Below are 24,147 nucleotides of genomic sequence, written 5' to 3' on the forward strand. Positions count from 1 at the left end.
CAAAAGGTGTTAATGATAAGAAGGTGTTAATGAAAGGTGCTAATGATAAGAAAATATATCTTTTAGAAAATATCTCTCCCCTTAGAGGAAAATCCCAGTATCTTTAACATGCATAGTTTGTTCTGATTCCTGAGCAGTGAATCTAATATTTCAGATTAAGGATTATAATACAATCTTTTGTTTTCTGAACACCAGTTATCATCTAACAGGTGTTTTGTAGGTGCAGAGATTTGGAAATGGTGGCATGATCCCTTCTGATCTTTTGTGGAAACAAGCATAGAGTATGATCTGAACAGTGACTCCCTCCAATTGATAGCTTAAGGAAATCTCTGTTATTTTAGAAATTTTCTGAGATCACCTCAATCAAGACTTTTACATCAGTATGAGACAAAGTTTAATCAACTTACCCACGACAATTAAAAAGGCTCTGGCTGATCCTTCTACTATATCATTTGGCAACTCTAACACTATCTGCTTGGAGGCTTTGGTTCCTGAAAAGAAAAGTACCATTAAAAATAACGTGAAGACTTCCTTTTTTATAAGCAATCGCAGCGGATTTCAGGAACAAACATACTAAGGAACAGATTCCATTGTCTATTTTTATTCTACAAATTGCTTGTTAGATGAAATAAAATTGAGGACTAATTCAAGTTTTGAATAACAATACACTCAGAAAATGGTCTATAAATCTGGGCTTCCATTCTCCACTAATTTAGTGCCTAAAATATTTATGCATGGAAAAATGTAAAAATATAAAAACTACTGACATGTAATATAAAAACTACATGACATATAAAAACACATACACAAAGGGCAAAGCTTACAGATTCTGACAAAGCGTTAAAGTCAAATCACAATTAACGAGGTGAAATAGTACTTCCAATGGATGTAACACAGACGAGTGAGGGTCTATGGATTACTTAATCCTAAAAGCACCAAAGCAAAGATTATGTTCTGTAATATTGCGACATAATCCTGATTTCTCATTGACCAACATTGTGTGGTGGTTATATGATAAAATATACAAGATGAGAAAAGTAGATTGAGGCAGAATAATGCCATAGGTTTTAAAAATAATTCTTAGGCCTTTTTTTTTTTTTGGTACTGGGGATCAAACTTGGGACCTTGCGCTTGCAAGGCAGGCTGTGGAACCACTGAGCTAAATCCCCGGCTGTCATTTTTTTTTTTATTTGCTAAAATTATACAATGAAGATCCTACATGAGATAAAGTAATCTAAGAGGAATTTAAAATGAAATCTTATGGCAAGTGGACTAATGTATAGGGATAGGAAATAAACTAATCTAGTTGATAAAATTTTTTATTTAAAAAAAATCTTCTTACCTTTTGTACAAATAAGAAAACTCTGGGTCATTTCATTTTCAATGCCTTCAGGCTGTCAAAGAGTAAGTAAAAAAAAACAAGCAATAAATAATGAAACAGGAGTCTGGATCAGCTCTCTACTTCAAGCCGTCAATCATCAGGCCCCATAGCGAGGCTGGCCAGGTTGGTCATTGTCCCCTCTGTTCGCATCTAGAGATCACTACACATTCCCAGCGCCTTAGGTTGGACAATGAGTAAGACTCTCAGTGTCTCTGCACCTGTCTAGCATCTTCAGCAGACAAAGGAAAGTGTCCTGTGGAGTAGGGACCCGCCAACAGCAGAGGCAAGATTGAGCCCTGCCAAGCGCTGAGTCCTGCGAAGGACGATGGGAGCGCAGCAGGAGCATAGGACAAGTGGATTTGTCTTTGCATTTGAAGCTCACTTAAGAAAGAAGAGGAATAGATATCCAGGAAGCACCGAGTGTCCTCAGTGAAAATATTCATCCAGCCCATGTCAAGAAAGTTTTACTCTCTAGAGTGAAATATTAAAGAAAGGATGAGATTAATGCCGCTTCGATTCATTTAAAGTGACACATTTCTTGTCAAAGTAAGATAGAGAAATTAATCAAGTCTCTTCAACAATAGGCTTCCATATTAAACACCTTAGATGCTGCCGGTTTCATATCGGGAAAAGCAGGATGGTTTTGCATGTACGCACCTCCACCAATACGCTTCTGACAACGACATCTTTCCGGTTTAGATTTTGCTGTTCAGTTGCTTTATTTAGGCAGGCACTGCTTTGTCTGGACTCGGCCACTACAGTGATATTCATTTTGCCTGGAAAATACTCCCAAACATAAGTTGAAGTCACCATTGGCCTTTGTATAGTGGGAAATGATTTAAAAAGCCCGTGCATCTTATTTTGAATTGCATGAACCAAATTCTATGAAAATATTAATGCTTTAGATTAAATTATTTGTTTCTTCTCCTGAGTGAAGATAATTTAGGATGTTTTGTTTTACTCATTTCAAGATTCCTCATATTAAGGAATCACTTATTTTTATTATTTACTTGTTTTTTATCATTACATTTATTTAATCAGAGCTTAAGAAATTTAAAGAAAACTAACATTTTACAAATTAATCTGAGGGAGTTATTTAATACTGTTTATAAAGATAACATATGATTTTATTAGCCTGTAACATTGGATACCTGGGGCCCCTAATATTTCCCAAGATCAAACAAGCACAGGTAGTATAATATGATTCAGCAGAAAAAGATTGGATTGAAATCAAGGACTAGCAAGCAATCTAGTGTGTTTTAATTTCCTGTGTTATCACATTATTTATGTAAGAAATACTGATCTCCATTTTCCTTATTTATAAAAAATAGAGGATTGGAAAAATTACTTGTAAGGTAATATTACCTATGTGCTTATATATATAGCCAGAGATATTATTGGTTTTGTTAGTGTGTTTTGTTCATTGTTTCTCTGTTTTGGAAAGTCTTTGATACTCTACAGTTAGAACTGCATCCTCCAAATGCAAAAAGAAAATAAACAAAAGGCAAGTTTTACAGTATTCTGTCTCAATGTCTAGGATAACATTTCTGAAATTATTACATAGGATAAAAGTTAAGAAAGTATAAACCTAATAGGAAAAACAATAGGAGGCAGATCAATATCACAGGTGAATTAAAATGATCATATATATATTATCTGTTGCTAAAATATTACAGTGTATATGAGACATGAAATAAATTTTAATGATCCAATTTTCAAAATTATTCCCAATGAGTATCATGTATATTACAGTTAGCATTCCTTGTTCAGCTTTTTCTTTTCACTGTATCTTCAGCAAGATAATTCCAAAATTCTATTTATTCTGTTCTCTGTTCTAGTTTTACTTTTTCAGACAGGTCTTATGTAGCCCAGGCTGGTCTCAAACTTGACTTACACCTACTTCAGTCTCCCTGGTACCTGGTACTACAGGTATGGTGTCCCACCATGCATGATCTAAATTTACTTTTCTATATTGTAGATAATACACACACAGAGGCAATATTCTTCTAAGAGTTTGATCTAATTGTTCTGTGTTTTTCGTGTTCTCTGATATAGTTAGGAAATTTCCATGTTCCAGCAATTCCCATAATTGATCATTGTGACTGTGAAGCAATTTTTGTATAAGTGGCATTTTGTATAAATGGTGGGTGAAGAAATAAATGAGCAGTGAAAGAATTAAGGTAGCATTAAGAAAAATATGGTCTTCATTTGAGATATGATGTGTGGACTTCATAGGCCATGCAAATTAGCATTTTTATTGTGTTCTAGTCATATTATGTTTTTTGCAAATGAATTATGATTTTACTTTACACAACATTAGCAACCAGAAGTTGGATTTTAAGAAGCAAGTTTTAAAAATAGAGAATAATTTAAAAAGGACTAAAAATGTGAGGAATAAAATTAGGTTTATTTAGCAAATTTAAGTAAAATAGAGATTTAAAAGTCTGATTTTCTATGAGAAATTAGCATAGACACAAAAGCCCTTACCCAGGTTTTTAGGTTTAAGAGTCCAGACATATGTTTTCTTCTCTCCAGCCTGGATAATCTTGCTGTCATTGCTTTTCAGGGTGTTAATATTAGCTTCATATTTCTGGGATGTTTCTAATTGAACAGATATCTATAAAAAGAGTCACGGTAATGAGGGCAGCCCTGTAAATACTTTTATATTACCATTCCATCTCTCATCTTCAGGAAATTATGCCTTATCTGTTATATTTTAAGTTTGCAAAATTAACTAGAAATTCCATTTCTTTTTGTAGGTATCTTTCTGAAAGAGTTAAACACATCACATTAGAATGATACATGCATAGTCATGTTTATAGCAGCACAATTCATAATCGCTAAATCTTGGAAGTGGCCCATATGTCCATCAACAAATGAGTGGATAAAGAAAATGTGGTGTTTATGCACAGTGGAGCACTACTCTGCCATAATGAAGGATAAACTTGAATCATTTGTAGGAAAATAAATCCACCTTGAGACCCTAATGTTAAGAGAAATAAATCAGACACACAAGCTTAAATACTGCAAGGTTTCTCATATGAGAAACACAAAATATAAATAAAGAGAAAAGAAAAATGTAGATGATAGGAATTAAGAAATAGATTTTGTTCAATACTTGATCAAGGGGCCGGGGATGTAGCTCAGTGGTTCTGTGCCTGCCTTGCAAGCGCAAGGTCCTGAGTTCGATTCCTGTAACAACACGCCCCCCCCAAAAGAGGATCAAGAAATAGGAGCAGGTGAGGAGGTAAAGGGGATAAAAAAGAATTAAGATTTGTTTTGTTTTTTGGTACCAGGGATCGAACTCGGGTTCTTTTGCTTGCATAGCAGGGGATGAAACCACTGAACTAAATACCTGGCCCCCCCAAATTAAGATTTGTTATGTACATACACCAACTGTGCAAAAGAATGTAAGCGTTATGTCATGCAAATATGTACTAGTAAAAAAACAAAACTGAAGAAAAAGATATCTAATCACTCCTTGTACAAGAAGCTAAACATGGTGGAATGTGCCTCATTATGAAATGTCATTCTCAAAGCGACGCTCAAATCAGTGCTGTGAACTAATGCAACTGCTATTGTTTGAGGAATGTGGAAATGAAGCCATCTCCTTATGGTATCGTTTTAAGAATGAAGCAAATAGTCAAGGAAAATATGAGGAACCTTTTTAGCTTTGTCAGAGTTTTGTCTCCAGATCAAAGGGAGCAATTTACCTCCGCACAGGTGTCCAGGTAGCTGAAGACGCTGACAATCAAGTCATAGTGCTCATTGCGAACAACTGAGAAGGGTGACCCGATTTCAACAAAGAAAGCCTGGGAGACTTGCAGGGAGGCTGCGGGAGAAATGCCAAACCCAGCCTCGCCGTTCACGCAGAAGGCACTGGCCTCCCATTTGGTCGTGGTGTCGGGGACGACAAAAGAAAGATTTGCTGCACCTGAGGAGCTGTAAGGAGAGGCTGTTAATAAAACGCGTTCTGTGCCTAAATGAAGAACACGAATTTAGTGCAGAGCAAGAAAAATCTACTAGCTAAGTTTAAAAATGAGTTATACTGTTTGGACAGGGCATTAGATAAAAATCTTGAGAGCTGAATTTCTATAAAATTTAACTTTAGAAAAGTCACATTTCTTTAAACACCCTTTTCATTTTTAAATCGGAGGCAGTTTACACGGAGCTGCGTGAACTTTATTGCCAAGAAACCTCTGGTTAAAAAAATGAAGAAGGGCTGGAGATTTAGCTCAGTGTTTTTGCCGCCTGCTGCGCAAGCTCAAGGACCCGAGTTCAATCCCCGGTACCAAAAAAAAAAAAAAAAAAAAAAAAAAAAAGAAGAAGAACAACAACAAGTAGAGAAAAAAAAATAAAACATGACCAGTATGTATAAACAAATTTTATTCTATGTTTTACAAATATGCCCAGGAATAGAAGTTCATAAGTCACAAAGAAAATAGAAATAAAGACGCATAGGGAAGGAAATAACTAAAATAACTCACTCGACCCTGAAGAGGTCCCATATCCACGTCTCGGGGAAGTTTGTCCTTACTGTTTCTATCATAGCCTGTTGTACATGGTTGGCGTTTTCTCTCACGTTAAAATCTAAAAGAAAAGAGAAATTTACGGAGAAGAGAAATACGTGTCTAAATGATGTGCGCCTGTAAATTAAGTGTTTTGCAATGCACGTCCAGCCTCTGTCAGTAAAAGCAAAATGGGAATCTCTTCCCGGGGCTCAAATGCTGGAAAATGCAAATCTCACTCTTGGTATCAGTGTTTTGCAGCTCAAGGCTCTGCTGTTATGAAAAGCAACAATGGACAAACCAAAATGACGAATAATCAGCCTGCGGTTTCCCTCCACAGCTAGCCTGCTCACTGCAGTTTCTCATCCAATGCACTGACGTCTGAAAATTCTGCTAGCTAGCATTGCTGCCGCTCATGTTTTAAATGACACTGGTATTTCAAATTTTCTGCATTTGACACACTTTGTCACTGTGTCTTTTTCAACAGTCACTATTCTCAAGTTGCAAAACACCACACCCTTCTGGTTTTCTTCTCTCTTTCGAGGATGTACACCCTTCGTGATAGCTAACAGCTGTTTTAAATCCTCCTCTTCTGCACACCATCTCCCCATTGATCCCCCCCCCCGCCCCCAGCTTCAATTAGAATAGTTACCCCGACGCCTCCTCTGTCCATCTTCTGCCTGGCCCTATCTCTTGAATGCCAGACTGCTTGGCATGCACTTCTTGTGGGTGCTTCACAGGGACTGCAAATGCAACCGTTCCCTACATGAACGCCTTCTGTGCTCTCCCTGCTTCTAGAACCTCTCCCCTCTGTGAAGGGTACAAAACCTAACCGCTTACCTGGGTCAGAAGCTCAAGCACTGCCTCACCCCTTCCTGTCCTGTATGTCCTACAACTCATCAAGCTACAAATGTCATCTATTCAACCTGACAACAGCTCACAGATCTACCCGCATTTCTGTTTCTACTGCCTTTTGATAGTTGTCCAGCATCATTATTGCTCCAAGGAATTCCTAACATCTGTGCCATTTCCTGCATTCTCAAGCAGCCTGGCCTAAGCCCTTCTCACAGAGCAACAGAGATGCTGTTAAAAGACCCATACCTGATCATCTGCTTATGGACTGTCAGTAGTATATAATAATAATAATAATAATAATAATAATAATAACAAAAACAACAACAACAATGATAGGATGAATTCCAACTCTTTAAATGCCACGTAAGGCTCTTCTGACCTGTCTGTATGTGTCTCTTGCTTTAGCTCACCTTGAGCTACCTCTCCTCCATTTGAAGAGCTTGTGGTTTCTTCCCTTGTCTTTCGTAGCTGTTCCTTCTTTGATTGGAATGTCTTTCTCTTTTGTGATACCTTTTGGCCTCAATACAAGTGTTACTTCCTCCAGGAGCACAAAATAGGCCCTCAAGGAACTAAGTCTCTTCTATTTCATATATACATTTTAAAATTGAATGCATATCTAAGTCGCTTTCCTCCTCACCGAGACAAAATGCTGGACACTCTAAACTTAAAGAGGAGAGGTTTATTTTGCCTAACACTTGTAGTCCATGGCTGGCTGGCTCCAAGGCAGGGAGGCCTGGGTGGAGGAATGCTGCTCACCGCAGGCAGCCTGGAAGCAGAGTGAAGGGAAGAACAAAATGGGAGGCACACCCTGCCAGGTCACGCGCTCTCTCGGTGACCTGCCACTTCTTAATAGCGTACTTAGTTACAGCACTACGGTGATTTAATTACCCTTCAAATTCCCCCCCTCTGAGCACATGGGGAGGGGGTGTGTACGTATAAATCTAACAAGGCACTATTCCCCTGTTTTGGGAATTATCTCATGACTGTATTTACATCATGCAACTCAGTTCCTGGTCTCAATAGATATTTGCTGAGTGAATTAATAAATGAAGGACTGAAGAAAGAAGAGATAAAATGAAGGACTTAGGGTTCTAGTACATTTTATCCAGAGGTGTAAGAAAGGTTAGATGCTCCTGATAAAACTCACTAAATAGGGCTTAATCTAGTAGTGACAGTAAGTAGCTGTATTCTCTTGACCAGGTCTGGACTTTGCAGGGCCTCCTTCCTGAACACTCCCCAAATCCATCCTTTTTACAAGTCGTCGGGGCCTTGTGTTTTTCAAGTGGAACTCCTGACACTCATCTCCAGGACAAACCTACTTCCATCCCAGGATGAGTCTCGGTGAGAGGCCAGAGGGGTCTAAGCGCTGTTACTCAAGTTCTCTCTGAGGCATTGGGAATACAGCTTTCATTTCGGGTCTGTTTTGATGAGCTGGCTCCATCTGGCTTCCCTGACTGTATTTCTCTATACAAAATCTGCATACCTACATTATTTTTCTAGCAGTATGGCTAGTCTTGAAAAGGGACTAGTATTGGGACACATTTCTCATGGGAGCTGTCTGAGTATCAGCATGTCAAAATGGCCTCTGCCTTTGACTCTCTGCATTTTGGTGTCTACATAATAAGGACTTAGGGAGCCATACAGAAACTCACTGTCTTCTGTCAATCACAGTAACTATTCTTCCACATCCCCACACATTTTATGTGGCTACAAATAAGCTTTTGTTATTGTGCTTTAGTGATAAACTTCCCTTTATAGTTGAATCCAATTCTTCTTTATGGTCAAAGCCATTTCCAGCTTGTTTTATTATGACTTATTGAACTGTAGGATGTTCAGTTGAAACCCAAAACATGTCAGAATTCCAGTTTTGTATGGTTTCATCCAAATTCCCCCAGTTCTAAGAACTCGTTTGACTGTCCCCTCAGCAGGAAACTCTGGATTACCCACATGCTGCTGAAGATGAGTCATCGGGCAAAATTCCTTCTCTTCCTAGGAACAGCGGCTTCACGTATGGACCATTTCCATCCATCATACACAGTTCTGGTTTTCGGTAATGGAGATTGGTAAAGACTTTCAGACCCATGCGCTTTCAAAGAAACAAAGAAAACGTTGTGCTTTCCTTTCATGCAAGAATTGTAAAAGTTCTTTGATGCTGTAAATAATAAATAATACATCTACATATTTGCTGTGCTAACAAGGAGGCTCTAGTGTCAAAAGCAAGTCACCTCTATTTGATTTATGGAAAATCTCAAATTTAAAATAAAAATGATAATCAGTATTATCATGTGCTATTATTCTTTTAAGTATTTTGCATAATTCTCCATTCAATTTTAAGGGGAAATATTTACAAAATTGGCACTGTTGTCCAGCCTCTTAATTTGACTCTTTCTGTGTAAGATTCATTGCAATAACTTGCAGACTGTCTCAATAATTCTAACCTGAGGTTTTATAATTTTAGCCACACAATTTATTTTTTTCAATAGAAAAGTTAATATTTCCTTTTCATAAGACAATTTTGAGTACTCTATTAGCAAATCAGAAGAAAACTACATAATTAATGAAATACAGATACACATTATGAATACTAAAATTAAAATTGACATAGGATATTTTAAAATATCTTTAGTGATCTTACCTTGAGAATCTCATAGGTGTCCCCATCTTCAGAGATGGGTACAGGAGAATAATACAAACCATTGTAAAACATGTTCTTCTGGGGAATGCAGGGCTCTGCCCTACCATCATCCAGGTTGAGACCACTATAGAAATAACCAAATGGTTCTCTATGTGGAAGCATGTTGTACACCTAGGAGAGAAAACACATGGTCTTCAGAAATTATAAACACTTTAAAAAAATACAGAATTAGAAAATTTTGCATCATAGTGGTTCATTTTTATTCTTTTCTATAAGAGAATGGAAATCATACTGTAATTCAATAATTTTATTTGACTTTTTCAAAAGAGAAAACTAATTTTATGTTAGGCAGTTGTTATGGCTTTTGTCTAGATGTCCCCTGAAAGCCACATGTGGTCATAGATGGGGCTTTTCAGAGGTGGCTGGATGCTGGGATTAAGGATGTGATGTAGGGCTGGGGATTTAGCTCAGTGGTTCCAGTGCTTGCCTCGCAAGCGCAAGGTCCTGAGTTCAATCCCCAGCACAAAAGAAAAAAAAAAAAGGATGTGATGTTGGGATTGATTTGTGGTGCAATGCTAGGATTAAGGCTCTCTTACCCCGGGTGTGAGTGCCACCCGCCCTAAGGGTGGGCAGCTTGGATAGGATATAAGGGACAGAAAGAGGGCTGCGGTGGTCGCTGCTGTATGTCACTCTTATTGGCATTACCAACATTTGTCATTAAAAACTTTTTTTTATCAAAATAACACGAAAAGGACACTCTTCACTTATTCACACAAGAACAACTCCACACAAAGCTGCCACAAAAGAACACAGAAAATGTGAATCAAAACACTTCTGCTGATGAATTTTCTCTACCAAAGTAATTAGCTAAGCAAATAGGAATAAAAGCCATTCTCAAACATCTCAGCAGAAATGAAATGTTTCCAAACATGCATTTGGGATATTTAAAAAGCACCCTAGGGCCTGGGGATCTATTTGCCTAGATGAACCAAGAATTAAAAATTTAATAAAGGAAGAATAAAAATAGGCACATAAAAATGAAATAAAATGAGAATTTATTGAACTCAGAGATAGATGAAATAGACAAAAACATCAGACGTGAATTACAAAGTATAAAGAGCTCAAGAGAAAATCATTGACAGAAAATTTTATTTTTCTTGAACTCACTATACAGCCCAGGCTGGCTTCAAACTCCTGCCTCCATCTCCTGAGTGCTGGTCACAGGTGTGCGTCACCCAGTTGAAAGGACTCTTTAAAAGCAGCATAGAGAAGCTGGGTGTGGTGGTGCATGCTTGCAATACCAGGAATGAAGGCTGATAAAAGAGGATCTCAAGTTCTAGGCCACCCTGGGCTACACAGTGAATTCAAGGCTGGCCTGGACTACATGTTTTAAAAAAAGGATAGAAGAGAAACAGAAAATGAAAGAATTCTCAAAAAAAAATTTATGCCATATTAATAGGTAAATTTGTCCTTTATTAGTTTATACTTCTTCAGATTCCTAAACTCTCTAGAAGATTCTGATTTATTTATAAATAATCTAAATAAATAATTTTTAGATTAATTAGGAAGCTTTTAAATAATTTCAGAAATTGAGATGTATTATTATGTTGCATTGCCAAAATATAATTATGTCATAATTATCTCATAATTCATTAGATACTATTTAAAATATTATCATTATGTCATAACTTATTGAATACTGTTATTAATTTAATAACAATTAACATTGTTAATTAATTTAAAAAAGCTTGACACTTAATGCTTAAGGTAAAATATTGAATACAAAACCGAACTTTTAAAATCAGATCTTAAGTTTGTAAAAGATTGCTTTTAGAAAAGAGGTTTTAAAAATTGCAACAAAATGCAAAAATGTGTTAGATTATGAGTGATTTTAACAATTTACTTATGCCTTTGTGTATTTTGCATGTGTTCTGTAACAGTAAAATTTAAATTTCTGAATTATATATACAAATATCAGAAAGATCAAGTTTTTAATGTGCATTTGTATAAAATAAAGGGAAAATGTCTAACAATTATGAACTAAAAATATTTTTGATGTGAACTTCTCGTGTTGCCAGTCTGGATATTTATTGATTTATTTATGTGTTGGTTTTAGAGATCCAACCTAGGGCTTCATACATGCTAGGTAAGTGCTCGATCATTGACCAAGACCCTATCCCTGGAAATGTTTAAGAAAATTTTATTTCAAATATCAAATAATAGCTTTAGACTGTCTCCAAGCACATCTTCCAACATGGAGATTTCATTTTAACTCTAGGCCTCTGTATCTATAATTATGCCTTACGATTTTTTAAAAAAAAAATCATACTGCAAAATTTTTAACCTGTTTCAATTATCTACAGAAATTCTGTATTATCAGTGCTGGGTGAGCCAAGACAGATAATTAAGTACATAACTCACGAAAGAATAAAGGAAGGCAACAGTTGATATTTCCCATACATTATATCTCAAGCAAAGGCAGCATGAGAAGGGAAAGACTTGGAGGTAGGTAGAAAGGAGGGAATGGCAGGCCTACGCTTTCCGCTGTTAGCTGCTGCTCCACTTTCAGGAGAAGGGCACTTTGATCCACAGCCCAGAGGGCACACAGCGAGCCAGGGGCGGCTTGAAGATACAGAGTTGTGTTGGAGCCAGGCAGCCCCTGCTCATTACAGAACTGTACGCTAACCTGGAGCAGAGAGGAAGAGGAGTGAAGGTAGAAACAATTTTACATGAGAGTAATCAGAATAAATCCAATCTTTTCCAAGTAAATCCTGATAGATTGCTGTATATTTCTCCTGCACTCTCACGTTTGTAGGTAAATGTCTCCTTTATTTGTTGATGTTTCTTCAGATTTTGAAATTATTTAGAAGCTTCTTAGATTTACTTATAAATAATCTTAAATAATTTTTAGATTATTCAAGGAGCTTCTAAATAATTTTGGAAGTTGAAATATATTTTAGCATTGTAATGGCAAAATATATAATTATGTCATGATTTGTGATTATTTAGTGTTGTTACTAATTTCATAGCTCAGCTTTTCCAGCGGGAGCCTCTCTTCAATACCCCGCTGTTGTCTCAGGGTCTGCACAAATGCCGAGGACACTTCGGCCTACCTGATGATCTTTTGCCCCGAGTAATTTAATCACAGCAGAGTTTCTTGTGAGATTTCCACGTCATGATTAATTACAGTGATAACATAAGAAGGAGACAGCAGGGAGAAACCTGCTCACCCTTCTCCACCCGGACAGGGCAGAAGTGGAAGAAACATCACCTTGTTTTTAAAACACTGGTCAATCTGGAATTGGACGCTGTCAGCGACAATTTCCCCACTGGGGTGAACGGTATAGACGAACAAGACAGCTGCAGGAGCCAGGTCAGCACTGATGTTGATTGACAATGAGAAGTTTCCATTCCAGGCTGTGTAAATAGATCAACAGACACAGTATCAACAAGGTCGTGGGTCACTGGGTACACTTAGACAAATGCGACTGGCTTGGGGACAGAAAGAATAAATTGTACTTTGTTTTAAAGGCAAATAAATAGTGAGTACTGCATATACAAATAAAGGTTTCATGATTTACATAACAATAAAGGGTTTTAGACATCATTTTTCTATAATGTACTTGGTGACCTAACAATAATAGAAAGAGGTAGAAATCTTCTTTATCAAAATATTTTGGGCCAGGGATGTAGCTCAGTGGTTCTGCTGCCTGCCTCGCAAGCACAAGGACGTGAGTTTGATCCCTGGTACCAAAAAGAAAAAAAAAAATTCAGTACCTTCTTTCAAGCCATGTTAACTGCTGTCCCCACTCACAAATTGAAATAAGTGCTCTAATGTCTGTATTTTATATATCCTTAAAAAGAAAAAATCATGAATATAAAGTATATATTTATTACCAAATGTATTATATACACCTTTGCTTTTGATTTCCTTTTGTCCACTGAGGATGATAGCTCCTTTCACCATCATCTATACAAGACAAGGAAAACTGTGTGAGATACATGATTTAACAGCGTCACATTGTCATTATATAATGAATTCTCTGATGTTAATTCTGTTCCATAAGATCGCTTCCTAAAATGCTTAGTGAAAGTGAACTTTGTACAACTTGTAAAAGGAAAAAGAAAGTGACCACAGTAGGACTGGGATTCTCTCACGTAACAGGGTGAGATGAACAGGGCAAGGTACTAGCAATTGTCCAGAACATTTGGCTTCCTCTATGCCTCCATCTACTTATCAGCTTTGTGATTTAAGACCTGTTGTTCCACTTTTGCCTCTGTAAAAATGGGATATCCAAAAAGCTATCTGTAAATTCTGTATAATGGGACATGTACGAAATGAGATAGCCATAAATCTGATTAAATCAATGAACACACACAAGGCTCTTTAACAATGCCTGCCACACACTGCTCAACCTAGGAGACAAAATCTCATTATTTCCAATTACAAACATATGGCAGAGAAGGAAAAGGTTTAAGAGAGTTTAAACAAGATGGACTAATTTGCATGGTGAACCAGAGGGATGATTCGAACCAGGTCTTAATTTCCAAGTCTGTGTTTCCCATTTTTCTGTGTGCTTTGATGAGACAAAGTGGACAGAACCAAGAGAGCTAATTCCTTTTACTACTTACCAAAGTGAGCCCTCCGTTTTATTTTCTAGCCTCTGACTAAAATTTTTCCATCATAAAAGTTCTTAAATACTTGAGATGAGTTACAACTGCTTAAAAAGGCAGACTATCAAGATTTTCCAGTCTTACGGGAAGTTCATTTGCTTGAGGTCTTGTTATGTGTTTGTCTATTTACTTGTTATTGATGGATCCAATCACCAGCAAGGTGAGAAGCTTGAGGTCACTTAGACAGATGTGACCGAACTACAGTGCACACTAAGCTGTACTACTCTCAGCGGACACAGACAGGGTTCCAAGAGTGCTGGGACTCACCAAGTAGAAGAAGTTTACATTTGAGTCACCCTTGTATGCTTCCTGGTTTAGAGAGAAGTGCACAGTTATAATCTTCTCTTGGTCACATCTCAGCTGCTTTGGTTCATGCACAATCTTCAGGAAGCTGTTGGTTCGGGAGTAAAAGCGTGACACTAAGAAGGAGGCCTCCGAGTACCGAGGTGTCACCCAGCCAGGAAGATAGCAGCTCTGGGGATGAAGGAATTCGGCCTGACAAGAGGAAAGAAAGGGAAAGACCTCAGAGCCTCGAAGACCCCCAAGGACACGAGCTAACATGGAATACAAGGCTTCCCATCTCTGCAAAGCAAGGAGGAATCCTTCCTTGTGGCTGACATTTCAGTCTTAACTGGAAGTGAAATAATAATAGTATTCTCCACTTAAACATAGAAAGCTGATTATAACTGTCTGGACAGTCCACCAGACTAACAATGAAATGGTGTGATTTTTGCTTTTTGATTGAAGCCAGAGAACTGGATATAAACTCCCCTGTTTCCTTCAGCTACATTTGAGTACCAACAAAATTTTTAACTGCAAAATTCTGCTTAAGCAGCAGAAAAGAGAATTATCTCTCCTATCTGTGGGAAATAATGTCAGAAAAAAAGCCAAATTGACTTCACATGTCTCAGAGGAAAATACGGTTATTATAGAGTTTACACCAATTATAGTACCCTATCAGCTTCTCTTCATCTTGAACAAATATTTTCATACTTAATGAACAAACAAATCATACAAAATATGCTAACTTTTAAGAATTGCTAATGTTAAAAATTCCTAACAGTCGCATGCTCCGGAGGATCCTCAAGAGTCGCCATCTACCCTTCAGTCTCTTACTTTCAGGAAGAACACAGGATCGTAGATATCCGAGGTGTCGATGGAAAACTGAGCTTGGCCATTCTCATCTGTGGTGTAATTCCCTATAACTCTGCCATTGAGCTCCACTTGCAACAACTTGCTTGTCAGAGGCACGTTATTGGGACCATAAAATTTAAGCTGTACACAAAAAAGAAGTGTGAGTTTTCTTAAAATACAAACATTTCATATTTCTTCAAAGAAAATTTTTGTATCCATAATTGTAGCCACTTAATAGTAATTTTCTTCAATGCTAAAGAACAAAAGATGTTCTGTTAAATATATATTGGATATATATATTTCATATACATATGAAAACAGATATAGATATGAACATGTATGTGTATATATATATATATATATATATATATATATATAAACATAGACTTTACTATATTTCTTTCAGCTAAGACTTTTTTTTTGGTATATCAGACACAACAATACCAAAAATGTATTATGAACGTAGGCAAAAAATGTCCAGAAATTATCAAAGAGTAATCTATTATCCATGAAAATTAAACAGGTGCAAAACTTTTTTTGGGGTCAAACCTACAGTTCCAAAATAGGAAATTCCTCTTCTATAGACATTGTCCATGTTTTCAAAGCGCACACCGCCGAGCAGTTCAGTGATAGCAATGGAGGCCTTTTCACTGATTTGCACCCCTGTAAAAAGTGATGAACATAGTGTCAGAAAGGAGATAATTATTTGTCCAATTATTTCAGGGCTGAGAATGTAGCTCAGTGGTAAAACATTTGCCTTGTAATACTGAGAACGTGGGTTCATATTCCTTGGGCTACCAAGAAAAAATTCAAAAGAACGACTAGTTTAAGATACATTGGAGAACTTTCTAAACAGAGATTTTTAATTTCAAACATATTTTACATTTATATTTTTATTCTACATAGAGAATAAGGTGTGTATACTTTGAGATATGTCCCAACACAGTCTATGTCTGTTTAGTTAGAGGGTACTTCAAATGAAGTAATGATATTAATATGAAAATATTTGATTCAGAAGCAGGAGAAAAACTTACATTCTTTCCTCTTACCAATCTACTCAGTTTTGGCTTGGGAACTTTATAATGGAGAATGTCATAGATATCTCAAATGAAAGGCTTTTGTTTTTAAGACTACAAGATAACTATTGTAGTATTTGGACTTTGCCAGGATTGAAAAGTATCTGGTAGCAGAGTACAGTAAATAGAAATTCCTTGTGATTTCATCAAAACAAGTGAATAGGCAGAATAATGCATATCCAGGTTAAGTCACTGTAGCAGCATAAATGTGACAAACATACCAATTGTAAAAGTCATCACAATACAATCAAGTATATTTACATAAAGCATAAATACTATAATCCCAACTCCCTTTTAAGTAACAAGAAATAATAATTGAACTGGCCCAAATTAATTCTCAATTTGTCTTTTTTTCATTATTTTAATAATTATTTATTGAAAACTTATTGTAGGTAATTTTGTAAAATTTTTCCTAATAAGTATTGGATTAGTAAATGTTCCCAGTTGTCCAAAATCAGGGGTTACATACTTCTTCTGTGAAGAATCTGGGTTATTCCAGGATGACTACACAAAGTCTTTGACACAACTACTCACACTTGTAGCTGTTAAGCTAGATAAACAAATGAGTATGGCTGGGCTCCAAAGCCTTCATAAAGATATAAGCAGGGATCTGGACTTGATCCTCAAAATTTACATTGTAAACTCTGAGAAATCAAAAACCACATCCTGGAAATTGCTAACCAACTGATTTTCTCAAAGCAAAACAGATATATCTAATTTATTAGCCCACTTCTACTACTTCAAAGGAAAATTTCTTCAACTGGAATCACAGAAGCAGATATAAACATGTAACATTTATGAGACCATTTTATTTTAAATATTGTTAGGAAAGTTTTATTCAGAAGCAAATTATACTCAAAGTTGACACTTGGCAAAAATGCTTGAGCAATAACTTATGCGTCTTTGTGCATATTGCCAACTCAGGGAGGGTCTCAGTGAGCCGAAATGTAGTCCCAGGTTGTCCATAAAACGCAATCCTTACCGGTCCCAGATTCTGTAACAATTACATCGACATGAAATGTCATGGAGAGTCCAGAACGATTGATTTGGAGGACTTTTGCACTCACAATTTGAGAAACACAGCCATTTTTCAACTGAAAAGAAAGAGAGACAATAGAAATGTTAGGAACCCAGTAGTTTTTAAAATAAAAAATAACGGGCTTTAGCACAGGTAAGTAACACCCCTCCGCCATGGCTCTATCTCATAAATTTGCTGAAGTGACTAAAACAAGAATTAAAGGAGAAAGGAAGGAGGAGGAAGAAATACATTTCAGAAGCATATCAGACAAGATAACTAAATTTTATATATCATATATTTTACATATGTTCAGGAAGTTTTCTTGGAAACAATGCAGATGGGCAGAGATGAAAGAACGTTTAAAGAAAATGGAGTTGAGTGATGTTTTACAAGAAATTAAAACCATTTTGATGAGCACTAAAGACATACAGAAGCACTCTTTACGTAATATCAAAATAGGCTCTTTAAAAAGTAAATTGATTATTTAAAATAAGGAAAGAATCTGTAATCTTTCACTAGTAATATGAACAATCAGAAAAATATAGAATCAGTTATATTTGAAAAAAAACGACTTCTAAATCTTGAATGTTAAAAGGATATATCAATTTATTTGATCTTAAAAACTATCATATATTCTAGGCACTATTATTATGCCCAATGTATGGCTGGATAAACTGAGGTGCAAGTACATTATCTAACCTGCCCAAGGTCACACAGCTAAAAGGTCCTGGAATGTTCCAGTCCCAGCGTGCATTCTCCTCTGAACTGTTAACTATCACACCAATAGCACAGAAAACAACAATTCTACTTTAATCATAATGAACATTAAAGACTTCAACATTAAAGGCTTGAAATCTAGAGAAAAAGTAGTTTTCAATAATCCTTAAATCAAATAGAAAAATATCTAGTGAAACAATAAAAATCTAGATGTTAGGATAAAAAGAAAATTCTTTGTATCAAATGATGTTATGCTGTGGTTTAAAAAAATGTAGAATATTGAATGTGTTTATTATTACATAAAGCCACAGATACAGTTGGCACTCTGTATCTATGGTAGCATAACCATGGTCTCACTAACCATGAGTAGAGGATATTTGGGAAATAATTGCATCTATGCCAAGGAGAAACAGACTTTTGCATATTCTTTAAACAACTCAGTAAAACAACTATTTCTGCCACATTTATATTATATTAGGTACTATAAATAATATAATGATAAAGTTTCCTGAAGGAAATGCATCAATTACCTGTAAATCAATGCCATTTTATACAAGGGGACTGAGCATCCACAGAATTTGCATCCATTTAGTATTTTGGATTCTATGCCCAATCTCAATGATTGCATATTTAAAAACAAATGGATCAAAAAATTAGGAAAGAGAATTAATAAGATGAAAGATAGAATAAATGATTCATGAACACAAAAATAACAAAAGAAAGAAAAATTTAAAAAGTAGTGAAATAGATGAACCTTTTGTAAGCATGATTTAGAATAAAGAGGGAGAGCAAAATAATGCAAGATAGTGCTAGCAAAGCCCAATATTTAGAAGAAAAAATTTCTTATTTTAGAAATAATAAAAAATTAATTTTATGTTTCCTGGAGAAATCTGACCTTAAAGCATACTTAGAAAGTTACATGTACAACATAGGGGCAGGTCATACATTTTTTTTCTTAGCTTGGAACCCATGAACTTTGAGAAACTTTGTACAGTATTTCAAAAATAGTAGAATTTCAAAGTCCATTATATGACTTACATAAATAAAAGACTGAAAAAAATTTGCTTAGAGGATGGAGGGTAATATTTATAACAAAAGTTTCAGTCTTACATGACCAAGGCAAAGATATAATTAAGGGTTCTTAAAACACCAAATCCAAATAGAAAACAAAAATATGAAAACATACTAAAACTAGCTTATAAATAGGTTATGTAACTAAATTTGTGTCTATCAAAATGGCATAAAAATTCAAAGCTCCTAAATGCATTGTTGGAAATAACTTAGGAAATGTAATATTCTCATATATTTGCTGACAAGAATTTAAAATGTTTTGAATAGAACTATGGCAATATTTCTTAAAACTATCTATCTATATCTATATCTCCCTTGATTTAGGAAATCCATGTTAAACAATCTATTTCAAATAAATAAAATCTCTCATATATGAAGATAGTTTTTCCTGATTGTTTACTACTATATTTATCTTATAGGGAAAAAATTAAACATTAGCTGAGAGAATATATACTTAAGGTGAGATATTTGAATGAATTATATTATAATCTAACCTTAATGGAATAATGTGTTACTGATACAGAAGAATTTTCACTCAGATTGTCTTAGCCTCATTTCCTTTGTGAAGATAAAATTTTGCCTATTTGTTAATTATTGACATGTGCTTAGAGGATATTCAGCAAACTTGGTAACTTCAAGTTAAACAGTTTGAAAATATAACTATGTAGTACTGTATATGCAGATTTTGGAGGTCCAAAAGTAATGCTCAAATATCTGGGCAGAGTTACCCATTTAAGGTTGAGATGTTAGAGATGGAATAGGCAATTGGAGGCTTCAAATTTGAACTGCAGCGGCTGAGGGTAATAGGTCAGTGATAGCATGCTTACCTAGCACACAAGAACCCATGTTTGACCCTTGGTGAGGGGGGGGGACTGCAAGTCTAAAGTATAGATATACTATACTACAGGTATAGAAATACAGATATCATGAACTGTAGATATTTGTAAAAAAGCTGATTTTAAAAGGAAAATTCTAGGTTGCATGGTGAATAATATAGGTTCATTTCTTTAAAGGATGATTAATGATTCTCCAAAGAAAGATCAGAGAGACCACTTGGGCAGTATATAAATAAGATCTTTTTCAAATTGCTAAGTCCAAAAAAATCTATAGATGAATAGCAATGAATAACATTATTTTAAACATTATATTTTGTCTTCATTCTTTATCCTGTTACCTGCAACATCCATTATTCACAAAATGAAAATAGTGTTATTCAGTCCTTTTGTAAGTGTAATCAAAGAATGAATAAAGATAAAATATGAGTGAAACCTTTTATGAGCAAAGATCACGGATTGTACCTGTGTGACGAATTCCTCACACATTTCATTGAGGTTTTCCTCACAGTTCCTAGAAGAGAGTAATTCTCTGCACACTCGGATTTGGGCTTTTCCTTGTACAGAGCCACCATAGGTGTACCTAGTGGGAAGGTGTGTTTATGATTACAGGGGAGCGATGTCATAGCAGCACGTAGTACAGATATATAAAATTAGTTCAATATTTTATTTGGCACAAAACTTATTTATATGAATAAAGATTGGATGTTTCAAGATCTTCAACAATTTCCAGAGCAATATTTTAAACAACAATTCTCATTAACCACCACTCAATAAATCTAAACGATATGGGGATTGACTTAAATTGGGTTTATTTTGACTAAATGTGGGATTATGGCATCTCATTTTCTGTTAAAACAAAAACATGTGCAAGTTTTGTTTTAAAAGTTCAATCAAAGAAAAATTCGGTCAATCTGAGTGTTTTTTTTTAACTTGAGGATTCTTTCCACTTAGATTTAGGAAAATAGAAAATAAATGTTAAACTCATATATAATAAAACTAACAGATTGTAATACTTTTTCTAATTAATGGACAGTGAAATATATATTAGATGTTTATACATATTATTTCACTTATCTCCCCAATAATCTGGACTAGTAAATGGAGAAGATGTCACTAACTTTTCCACATCGTAATTGGTGGAACTAAAATTCAAATTCAGACTTGCTTTGCCCTACAGTCCTTGCTCCTTCCATTCCACTAAACTGTTTCTTTTTCTATTTAAATTATTTTATGCTTTTGAGATTTTGACTCAACCTAAAGTACTTAAATCATCTGATAACCAATTATATGTGAAATAGAAAATAGACTGAATAAGAAATTATATATGCATACTTTTTATTAATTCTTGTCTTTTATTTACTAAAAAGAAAACTCTTACTGTAGTATTATCTACAGATTAATACCCGTCCCTGAAACATGACGTTCATTTCCTCAGGGGGGAGAAATGACCTTCTCCTTTGTGACTTGAAAGCTTTTTGGTTTATTACAATCTCTTTGCCTCTAGGAAAATTTTTTCCTTCTTAAAAGCTTAATTCACTTCTGAGCTGGTTCCCTAAAATAATGTTACTTGTTGTTTTTTTCTAGCTGTTCCAAACTAAACCTCAGGGCCTACCAAATAAAAAATGCTCAGCTAATACAGCATTATTTGAGTTAAGGGGAGCAACTCCTTCCCAATACTCACATCTAGAGACTGATTTCATTCCTCAGGCTCATAGCCTGCTCAGCAATGGCACTGCAGTAGGTTCAGCTCTTCCAGCCTGGCTGGTCTAAGGAAGCCACAATAGCGTGTTTTGTACAGGCCATACTGGATAAACATTTTGGCTCTCCTGATTGGTGTGTTGTACTATCTTAGCTCATCACTCAGCAAATAAACAAATTAGAGATATCATTAACATCAAAACTTCTGACTTGGTGTAGTACTTTTCTAGTGTTGCAGTTCAGGGCCTCAGCTTTCTTTGAGGTTATACTCACTATCCCATCATTTTACACATAGATAACCAATAATCTCATAAATCTAAATGCGGGTACATACTCAGTTGCTCTGCATGAAACAGAGAAATTTTATGCTCATTTTTCTAGTGTCCAAAGATTTTGAATATTACCAAAACATGGACTAAAATGCCAGTTCCCAGCATTTAAAATATTTATTATTCTATTTGTACATGTTTGCAGTACACATAGTTTACAATTATCTTGGGGAATGGTCACATGTACATATCACGTTTTGTATGTAGCCCTTTACACAATATATGTTTAACATACTACTGAGAATATTCAAAGGTTAGGAATTTTATGACATCAGTTAAATAAAATAATTAACAAATATGGCAAATATTAATTCTTAAGTGTTCGTTTAAATATAAGATTGGCTCTCAAACTGAATAGCCCAGGTGTGAATCCCAGTTCTGCCATCAAAAATATCTATTAATGCTGATAAATTATTCCAATTTTGTGTCTTACTATCCTTCTTTATAAAATCGAAATGATACTAGCTCCTATCTTATGACATGGTGTGAGAATATATATAGTTGTTAACACAGTAATTGGGACTCAATTGGACTCAATAAATATCAGTTGTTTTTCATTATTATTAGAAATTTGAGGAAAGAATCACAAAAAGGGATAAAAAGCATTAGAAGTAACTTCTCAAAAAGAAAACAAAAAATTTTCAAGTCATCTAAGATTTTTTAATATTAAGAAAACTCTAATGAATTCAAATAAATTACACATTTCCTTATGCTACTAGGATACTTTTGATATACCATTTTCTTTTTTAAATGAGAATACTCAATGATGATGAAGTTTCAGTGAGGTAGGCACTTTTATATCAACTGTTGAAATTGTACTTTGGCACAATAGAATTGTTGAGCAAAATGGCAATTAAAAGACTAGAAAAATGTTAAATATTTTTCTTTGTATCTCCTTTTCTGGAAAACTTTCCTAAGTAAACAAGTTTTTTTGTAATTACAAAAAATCACTATTATACACTTTGGCCAAAATGTATATATTGCAAAATTATTAGTTACTAGGAAAACAAAATGGAAGACTACATGTTATATAGTAAAATGGTAGTTAAGTACAAGGTGATATAACTATATAAAGATATTATGCAGTAAGGAATTGGAACAGATGAAAAGACTGCCATAATATAGAAATATGTTTTCCTAAGTATTGTGGATAGAAAAGTATTATTGCAACATGAAAAATATTCACAAAAGATTAGAGGAAAATAAATCACAATGTTAATGGTAATAGAATTAATTATAGCTCATTGTGTGGTTTTCTTTATATTTTTGAAATGTTCAAAAATTCTCTAAGTATTTTAATGTAATAATGTAAATAATTAAAGTTTTATAATATTCTCTCTGAGCTTTGTGGTTACCTGCGGGGGCAAATTTGAATAAATACTTACTTTGCACACGCATCCACTTGAAATTCATCATCTGAAATAGTTATTGTTTGTGGTGCACTGACCTTAACTTCAAACTTGGGCAGCACTGAAAACAAAAAGAAATACACTTCAACCTCCACAATCGCCCGTGAGCAAAACGTACTGCAGTCACATAGCTACGTGTGGTTCTTGGGCCCACTGTTGCCCTCCGGGTGCACTTGTGCCGGCTGTTTTCAATCGCCCCAATCCTGTGGACACCGTTCCTCTGCAGTACAGCATGGCGTCTCATAAAGGATTAATTTTTCTCCTTTTTGTTCTCTTCGTTGCCCTCTGAACTTCATTTTATTTTTCTGTGTAATCACATAGATCATTTCTAGAACATTGTCTGCATTTTAGGAAACGGGATATTTTTTGCAGAAAAGGCAAGGATCAGGATAAAGACATAGGCCAAGCAGTGAGGGGCAAGAAACGACTGATGGGACAGCAGAAAAGGACAAGAAAGGAGATGTCCGAACACCAAAACAAGCTTCACTATTTTTATCTAAGACCAACATAAAGGTTTTGTTCAGTTACTTTGAACGCATTTATATAGGACAAATAGCAAGTTGGTTACCATCTTTATTAACAGTGAATTGATGTGTCCATGTCTGTCCTGATTTTCCTTCCACAGCAATTGTATAATCCCCAAACATTGGTTCTGAACTCAGTTGGAATGAGAGCTGGGTAATATTTTGGACAGAAGTCACATTTTTCCATTGAAAAATCACATTGTTTTGAGGATCCTGGAAAATACAGAGGTTAGATGCTAGTAGGATCATTTCCTTCTTTGTTTTGGTATTTTCTTTTCTTTT

At 35.3% G+C, this 24,147-nt stretch overlaps 1 protein-coding gene across 3 annotated transcripts in view; it reads right to left on the reverse strand.

Moving 5' to 3' along the window:
• Positions 1 to 24,147, reverse strand: part of LOC101703730 (ovostatin homolog 2-like) — a 41,318-nt gene that overhangs the window by 12,363 nt on the left and 4,808 nt on the right. For 2 of the 3 annotated variants that reach the window (XM_087214155.1, XM_087214156.1), the window contains exons 6-23: positions 23,910 to 24,078; positions 23,318 to 23,402; positions 20,368 to 20,485; positions 17,246 to 17,357; positions 15,741 to 15,850; positions 15,170 to 15,328; positions 14,321 to 14,548; positions 13,277 to 13,349; positions 12,651 to 12,796; positions 11,916 to 12,065; positions 9,380 to 9,550; positions 8,692 to 8,830; positions 5,869 to 5,971; positions 5,095 to 5,323; positions 3,869 to 3,998; positions 2,039 to 2,157; positions 1,343 to 1,394; positions 408 to 491 (exon numbers count right to left, since the gene is read on the reverse strand). In XM_087214155.1, coding sequence (XP_087070281.1) covers positions 408 to 491; positions 1,343 to 1,394; positions 2,039 to 2,157; positions 3,869 to 3,998; positions 5,095 to 5,323; positions 5,869 to 5,971; positions 8,692 to 8,830; positions 9,380 to 9,550; positions 11,916 to 12,065; positions 12,651 to 12,796; positions 13,277 to 13,349; positions 14,321 to 14,548; positions 15,170 to 15,328; positions 15,741 to 15,850; positions 17,246 to 17,357; positions 20,368 to 20,485; positions 23,318 to 23,402; positions 23,910 to 24,078 — 2,377 coding nt within the window. The remainder of the gene's footprint in view (positions 1 to 407; positions 492 to 1,342; positions 1,395 to 2,038; positions 2,158 to 3,868; positions 3,999 to 5,094; positions 5,324 to 5,868; positions 5,972 to 8,691; positions 8,831 to 9,379; positions 9,551 to 11,915; positions 12,066 to 12,650; positions 12,797 to 13,276; positions 13,350 to 14,320; positions 14,549 to 15,169; positions 15,329 to 15,740; positions 15,851 to 17,245; positions 17,358 to 20,367; positions 20,486 to 23,317; positions 23,403 to 23,909; positions 24,079 to 24,147) is intronic. The other variant, XM_004869503.3, reaches the window with a different exon arrangement.

This window comes from Heterocephalus glaber, unplaced genomic scaffold (genome assembly GCF_053883595.1).
Source record: "Heterocephalus glaber isolate CG9 unplaced genomic scaffold, H.glaber_assembly_v1.0 deba00001444, whole genome shotgun sequence".
In the NCBI taxonomy this organism is placed as follows: Eukaryota; Metazoa; Chordata; class Mammalia; order Rodentia; family Bathyergidae; genus Heterocephalus; species Heterocephalus glaber.